Here is an 8,597-nt window from a genome sequence, read left to right on the forward strand (position 1 = left end):
TGCTAAGTTTAAAAAGTTCACAAAATAATTGTGAATGACCGTAAAGTGAAGTTATTCGAGATAGCTGATACTCTACAGATATCAAAGGAACGTGTTGTATATATTGTGCATGAATATTTGGGTATGCAAAAGCTCTGTGCAAAGTGGGTGCCGCGATAGCTCACAATCGATCAAAAACAACAACGAATTGATGATTCTGAGAAGTGTTTGAAGCTTTTCAATCGTAATAAAACCGAATTTTTGCGTCGATATATTAAAATAGATGAAACATGGCTCCATCATTTCACACCAGAGTCCAATCCATAGTCTACCGAGTGGACTGCACTTGATGAATTGACTCCAAAGCGTGGAAAGACGCAACAGTCGGCTGGCAAGGTTACATCAGTATTTTGGAATGCGCAAGGTATAATATTCATTAACAGCGACTATTACATTGCGTTATTGGAGCGTTTTAAGGGCGAAATCGCGAAAAAAACGGCCCCATTTTAAGAACTAGAAAGTGCTATTTGATCAGGGCAACAAACCTTGTCACAAATCAATGAAATCGATGGCAAAATTGCATGAATTGGGCTTCGAGTTGCTTCCGCAGCCACCGTATTCACCAGATATGACTCCCAGCGACTACCACATGTTTGCTGACCTCAAGAGAATGCTCGCTGGAAAGAAATTTAGCACTAATAAAGCGGTAATCGCCGAAACTGAGGCTAGAGACAAATTGTATTATAAAAATGGTATTGAAAAGTTATATGACCGCTATAATCATTGTATCGCCCTCGAAGATAATTATATTGAATAATAAAATCAAATCTTATAAAAAGAATTCTTTCTATGTTAGCCTACGAACTTTTCAGCCCAACGATTATGATGGAAACTTATTTTATAATTATGTATAGGTACTGACCCTAGACTTATTTCTGGAAGAGGTCAACCAAACGTTTACCGACAGCCAAGCACGCAAGTGATTAGGCCGACCAATCAAGGGGCTGATAATCGAAATAGGAATCGGAAGACGAAGTAAGTAAGTTCTGAATTTTCTCGTTTTCTTTTTTGAGCCACTCAATATCATTTTTAAGAGCTATATCCTTTTGTAAACTTTGAAGCTGATGATGCTCTAGGGATTCCAGTCTCATTTTTTGCAGTTATTTTCTTATTCGTTCTATTTGTTTTACTTCCTTTTTAACTTCTTATCTCTTTCAATAGCAGATCCAGTACCTCATCATAAGATCTTTCTGTTTTTATTGCGGTTCTTCTTATATTATATATTTTTGCTTTTTCTGAAGGTTTCATCTTCTTTTCGTTTGTTTCTTTTTTCCCTTCTGCATCTGTAACCGTTGGTTGTTATTCATTTACTTATTTGTCTGTATTTTCGGGACTAGTTATTTTGTAATCTTTTTGAAAATTGCGTAAGGAGTAAATTCCACCTCGACAGTTCAGAAGCTTTAAAGTGTTATCTATCTTATAATAACCGGTCTTTCAGATTGACAACCGTTTAGTACTTTACAGTACTAAAAAAAGTTAGTACTTAGAGAAAAGTTGGTTTGTAATTTGTATATTTATCTCTTACTTTATATCCCACTGATGGATTACTCTTAATGCCATTTTTAGTCTGAAAAAACTTCGTAAAAGCCCATAAAAACCCGTAATGCAATATTTCACGAAACTTTTCAAGCACGTTCTACTACCCACAACCCTAGAGCTGGAATATCCCATCTTGTATTAAACGGTAAAACGTAAAATATCTCATTATTTATTTTTGATATGAATTTTTTTGTTCGTAGGGCCAACAAGCAGACTGGTTTACCGCCAAGTGGAAAATAGGCTTAAGAGAGAGGTTTTTAAAAGAGTTAACTATATGATATTAAAAAATGAAAGAAATAAATATGAGAAATGTTAAAAATATTAATTTATTGTTCACATAGATTTTAAGCATTCGAAATTTGTTGATAAACGGAGGTAAGGAGTTCCTTTTTGCGTTGTAGGTGCCACTTTATCGTTATTTTAAATATTTTACATATATTTTATATACAGTATCGGTATCTCTTTTTCTAATTTGAAGATTTGAATAATTTTTAATCTTAATTAAAAAAATATTTGTGGCTATACAGTGCCAGGGAAAATAATTGATCAGTGTCACCATCTAGTGACTGTTTTAAAAAAGCATATCTAGAGAAGTTACTAATCAATTTGAATGAGAGCCATTTATTACTTTTATAAAATGCCACTTTTTCTGAAATTGCAACACAGCGAAGCTTTACAAACCTATAAAAGTGACAGCGCTTTGTTGCCGGCTTTACATATTTTCCAAAAAGTAACTACAAATAATTTTTTGTACTCAAATGTATTTTTTGTAAGTGATATATATTCTAAAACTTTCTTTTCTACTATGTGTCAACGTAATTATAGCCGCTTCATCTGAAATAGCGTACCATTTGCTGTTCGTCGTGAATGTCTGTACATTCCTTTTTGATCTCCCAATTTAATCATTACACGTTTTTGATTATATAATCTTGCGCCTCTTTCATTATATAGGAATTCCATCGTGGACGCCCCTTAGCGAAGACTGAGCGTCGCTGCGATAGTCCTAGCCATGACTGGGAGCGATAGCGATTTAAAGAAGAAGACCTAACCTACATGTTAATGTTGTCAGATTGCACAGCTTTTGCTGTAGCAGATTGTGTTTGCTAATGTCATAGGACTCACCATCCAAGTTACTTTTGTTTCTGAACTCTTCGGTGTTGAGAAAATGCGTTCCAGACAACGCAGTTTAAAGAAGGGGGCTCATGCATGCCAGTGTTGCCAAATGGTACAGCCTTGACGCACTGTGAATAAAAAACTATATTTATTTGAACAATATTACTGATTCTGTGATTTAGAGGAAAAATGATTAAAATTTGCAACCAAGCACTTTCTTTTAGGATTTCACAATGCTCTAAAATTATTTTGTCGTATAGCGACGGTAAGACTTTACTAAATACATAGTAGGAATTTTTTAAAGTCCAATGTAGCTCGCTGCACTTTGGAACTTTCAAAAAATGACAGCACTATGTTGCCGATTTTACAATTTCTGTCTTATAAATCACTACACATAGCTTTGTGTATCTACTTTTTGTAAAAAATAGACCATTGAAAATTGTCCATTTTTACGGCATAATTATCACTCTGAATGATGCATTTTTGTGGCAGGCCGTCTATATCAAGGCCATAGAACTCATGTTGTTCTTCTGGCTTTCTGACAAATATGTAGTTGACGCAGTGTGAAACTCGTATATAATTAACAGCGCTTTGTTGCAGTTGTTACACTGTTTAATTAAAAATTATTTTAAAATAATTTTTTATTTTAATTTACTTTATTTATTTATTTTATTTATTCCTTTTGAATTTATTTATTAAAAAAGTTAGTTTTATACAGTTTTATAACTTAATTATCATTGAAAATAATCCATTTGTGTGAGAGATGTCTATGTCAGTGTCATAGGTTCTTGAGTCAAGTTTCTCTACATTCAGTTTTGTCAACTACTTTCCAGTGTTACCATTTATTTGTTTGAGACCAAAAGTCTACTGGAACAATTTTCATCGTGGATGTCTATACATTCACGGTTACAAAGTAACCGGACGTAGAACTGGAAGTCGATATTTAAACTTTTGGTGTAACTTTCCTTCGATTGATACACGATTTCACTAATTTTTAGTAATTGTTGTCAAACTTCCGGTCACTTTTTAACCGGAAATAACATCAAAACTGGAACTAAATATTAGAGCGCGTGTTTTCAAGACGTATCGATTGATATATCACATGTACTATTTTGCGACTATAATGTGGCACTTCCGGTTACATCTTTTTAATCGGAAGTTATAGAAAACCGGAAGTATGTTCTCGTCTTGCTAAAAAATGTAGATTTTTTGTTTTCAAAAACCAAATATTCAGTTAATATTCTCTAAAAACGACTCAAATAGAAAAAGAGGTGGCGTGAAATAGGTGCGATTTGGTTTAAAGGGTAATATTTTTCAAACAGCAATACCCAGACAGTTGCTCAAACTTAATTTATCGACACAAGTTATTTCGCACAAAGATTTGTAATAATTATAGCGATAACATTCCGAAGAAATGCAGCTAATTCTTTAACGCTATAAAAAACTACGATTATTATTCGTATGTATTCGTATATAAGTGTATGTACTTAAATTAATACTTAGGTTCGATAACGCGGTTTTGTTTTTGTTTTAAACCTTGTTTTGTTTGGCTATGAGTACGGGTTATATAATCGATTTTTGCACAAAATACTTAATTCCTTATTTTCACAGTATGTCCACCTAGTCTGGATGTTCACCGGGATGCAGAATAGCTACTGTTGGTTTACAGTGATGCTATGTTTCATTTTTGTGACTGTTTTTTAATAAGTCCTCTTAGAAACTACTAATATAGTTTCCAAAGTTTACTAAAGATTTAAAACGAAGAAGCTTTTTAAAACACTATTAACTTAGTTAAATAAAACTATTTTACATTAGAGAGATATCGCAAATGCATTTTTATCGCACAGTAATAGCGGAATACGCTATTTTTACATGTACGCAAGCGCAGATTGAATGTTACGCTAATACCGGATAACGTGTCCCGCTATTTAGGTCGAAATAAGGGACGGTAATAACGTTAAGGTGATACAGTAGCGATCAACAGGTAGCCAAAACGCGTTCCAAGATTGCGGCTGTAATTTTGATTTCGAGATATTTGGCACACGTATTCGTAATATAATAAAGAATGGCGGTACAGAGCCCAATTTGAAAAATATATTAATATGTGGAAATTACTCTGTAATTAAATAAAATATTAAAAAAACGAGCCTGTACCGCCATTAAGAAGATAAAAAAATACACTTTCTTCAAATAAACTTTTTTATCTGATGCCTAGATTTTGTGTCATTTTGGAACTACTAATGAAATAAAAAATTTTAGTACATAGTTCCAAAATGACACAAAATCTAGGCATCGGATAAAAAAGTTTATTTGAAGAAGTGTATTTTTTGTTCTTCTTAATGGCGGTACAGGCTCGTTTTTTTAATATTGTATTTAATTACAGAGTAATTTCCACATATTAATATATTTTTCAAATTGGGCTCTGTACCGCCATTCTTTATTATATTACGAGTACGTGTGCCAAATATCTCGAAAAAATATTCAAAATTACAGCCGCAATCTTGGAACGCGTTTTCGCTACCTGTTGATCGCTACTGTTTCCTCTTAACGCTAATTTGACATTTGTGATAAAACATAAAAATAATCTAAATAATTTATAGATTACAAATTTTATTAAAACTGTGAGTGAACTTGAACAAGTGCAAACTTGTTAAATACGACCCTAAAACTTACAACTAAAATTTTACAAGACCTAATGAATCAAATCAGAGGATAAGTTTAGCAGATGAAACAAGGTTTTCGTACTGGAAGATCGTGTACAGATACAATATTCGTTATAAAGCAAATTACTGAGAAATCACAAGAGTATAATTAACCAGCATTTATATGCCTGATTGACTTAAAGAAAGCATTTGACAGAGTAAGACTCAAAGATGTAATCCATCTTCTGTATAATAGAGAAGTCCTCCTAGATATCATAAAAACTATTGGAAACATCCACCGAAACAACAAAATGGGAGTCAGAATAGATGGAAAACTTACAGAACCTATAGATATAGGCACCGGAATAAGACAGGGAGACTTATTGAGTCCTATGCTCTTCAATTTAATCAAGGATGAAATCATCCTCAAAAAGATAAAAATAATTGTGAAAATTACCGAGGAATAGCTGTAACCGGATATATGAGTCGAATATATGGAAAGGTTTTAAAAGAACCGAATCGAGAGAGAATACTTAGATTATGAAGCAGAAGAACAAGCAGGATTTAGTACTGGTCGATCCACTATTGACCACGTTGTCTCCTTAACCCAGATAATAGGAAAAAAAGATGGCACGGAATCAAGGAATTCATATGTTGTTCGTCGACCTAAGGAAAGCCTACGACAGCGTTCCACTGAAGAAGCTGTGGCAATCAATGGAAAACACGAATATTAATATAGAATTAATAGAAGCCGTCAAAGTGCTATACAACCAACCAATAACAAAAATAAAAGCAGGGACACAAATAACAACAGGATTTATAACATCAAAAGGATTAAAGCAAGGATGTTGTCTGTCCCCCATTTTATTTAAAATATACCTCGAAAGTGCTTTAGAAAGATGGAAACAAAAATGTATGACAATGGGGATACCACTCACCAACACTATGGTATATACGCTCAACTTTGCAGACGATCAAGTAATAATGACTGAAGATTATGATGATTTAAACTATATGGCACGAAAATTAATTAAAGAGTATGATATATGGGGTCTAGAAGTAAATAAAAAGAAAACCGAATACTTGTGCATTGGAGGAGAACAAAAATATCTCATATTAGACGATAACACCACTATAAAGCAATGCTGTGACTACAAGTATCTAGGTATCACTATTTCGCACGATGGAACATTAGACAAAGCCGTAAGAGAGAGAAATACGTCAGGGAGAAAAGCCATCACAATGTTAAACAGCATTTTATGGGACCAATCCATCAGCAAAGAAAATAAAAAGAGGATATATGAGACTATACTAAAAAGTATCACTTTATACAGCTGTGAGGTATGGCCACTGAAAGAAAGAACACTGGCAGCGCTGAGAGCAACGGAAATGAATTTTTGGAGAAGAGCAGCAGGAAGATCTAGAAGGGAAAGGATTACCAACGAACGCATTCGAGAAATATTGGGAATCAAACGAACAATCACGGATGACCTAACAACAAAACAACTTATCTTGTTCGGACATATAGAAAACATGGATGAACAACTATTACCAAAGGAAATATTAAAATGGCAACCAGAAGTAAAGAGAAAACGAGTTAGACCGAGAAAAAGTTGGAGCGAAGGAATAAATAAAGAGCGGAGAGAAAGGGCCATAGAAGAGTACCTATGGAACAACAGGACGAAGTGCCGATTGGAAGTCGGAAAACGGCGGAGAACGTTGTAAACTGACATATAGTAGTAGTAGTGAAATCATCAGAAACGTCAACAAAGGAAGATGATATAGAATGGAAAACATAGAAGTAAAAATACTCTGCTACGCAGACAACGCAATATTGATAACCCAAGGTGAAGATAGTCTACAAAGATTAGTCCACAGAATTAACATAAGAGCAAAAGAATTCAATATGACAATTTCATCTCAGAAAACCAAAACAATAGTAATCAGTAAAGCAGCGCCCGATAAAGGGGCGGGCGAGCCGGGCGATCGCCCGGGGCGCCGAATTTTGAGGAGCGCCAAATTTTGAGGGATGCCGGTATAAAAATAAAATATTTTTTATAACTTTGAGCATTATTCCTAAGACATGATTGAATAATAATTTTACTAATAAGAAAACTATTGCCACCTATATAATCAGAATCACTAACTCAAAAAAAAAAAAGATTAATAGACAAAAACAAGAATTCTCTAATCACAATAATGCAACTTAAGAATTTTTATCACCCATACAATATTAATGTAAACTAATAGGTTTTTTACGATCTAAAAAGTTTATTCAGTTTTTAAAAGGACATTTTTGTCACGTACCTATCACTTATACTTAAAAAAATTGACAAAGATCAAATTTACGAATAGTCAGGGATGTTATATTACACACCTCAATGGTTAAGGTTAAATAAGTTTGTCTTTATGTTCCCTACACTTTGTGTTAACAAAAGTGGCGTGTGTCCGTGGGTGTGTAATAATTAAAATGAAATAAAACAAAGATTTATTAGATATGGGGAATTTGTGGCATTGTGGTATTAATTACTTATTTATTTTTTATTTTTACGTTATATAAATTTCGGTAAGTAGGTATCCACGTAATAAAAAATATAAAATGTATGGTAGGAAACATAATATTAAATTGCACATTGCCAGGAGGTAAACGACGGGAATTTTGAACATTTGAAGTGATTTTTTAAAATTATTATTCTCATCCGTAAATAAATTCACCTATTATTGAAAAGTGATTTATTTCTTCTTTTAACAATTTTTTCTGCCAATAAACTGGGTATTAATGAATTAGAAATGACAAGTTCTTTTTCATATGAATATTTTATAGAAACTTATTTCGAATACTTTGTAAGGTTAAGATGTTTGATTTTTGCATAAAAACGGTGCGTCGCATGAAAAAAAGGAAAGATAGATTTTTGTATCACAAATTGACGAAATTGAACGGGGAATTCCAAAATGATTTTTTATTTAAAATATCTGTAACGTACTTTTTTTCTTTAAAAAATTCAGACCATTACCCGTATTTGCGCCAATGGTAAACACAAAATTCTTAATTGTATGTCAAAAAAAAAATGCGCAATAATTATCTCTTAAAACCTATCAAATTTCATTTGCGTATCTCAACCGATTTTAGAGCACTAAATAAATCGTCAGTTTGTAAGAAAAATTTCAACAGTCCGTATCTCGGCAACGAAGCATTTGCGGACATACGCTTATAGAAACTGTCATTATTTTTTCGTGTAGCCCTTAAAGTTTGTCGCACTTAAT

The 8,597-nt window shown here is 33.1% G+C and overlaps 1 protein-coding gene across 4 annotated transcripts in view; it reads left to right on the forward strand.

Moving 5' to 3' along the window:
- The window catches only part of LOC126883916 (cAMP-regulated phosphoprotein 21), a 398,508-nt gene extending 396,611 nt beyond the window's left edge, over positions 1-1,897 (forward strand). For 3 of the 4 annotated variants that reach the window (XM_050649635.1, XM_050649637.1, XM_050649636.1), the window contains exons 16-17: positions 894-1,014; positions 1,779-1,897. In XM_050649635.1, coding sequence (XP_050505592.1) covers positions 894-1,014; positions 1,779-1,818 — 161 coding nt within the window. In that variant the 3' untranslated portion in view covers positions 1,819-1,897. Of the gene's footprint in view, positions 1-893; positions 1,019-1,778 lie in introns of all 4 variants that reach the window. The other variant, XM_050649638.1, reaches the window with a different exon arrangement.
- The last annotated feature ends 6,700 nt before the right edge of the window (positions 1,898-8,597 follow it).

This window comes from Diabrotica virgifera, chromosome 4, assembly GCF_917563875.1.
Source record: "Diabrotica virgifera virgifera chromosome 4, PGI_DIABVI_V3a".
Taxonomy (NCBI): domain Eukaryota; kingdom Metazoa; phylum Arthropoda; class Insecta; order Coleoptera; family Chrysomelidae; genus Diabrotica; species Diabrotica virgifera.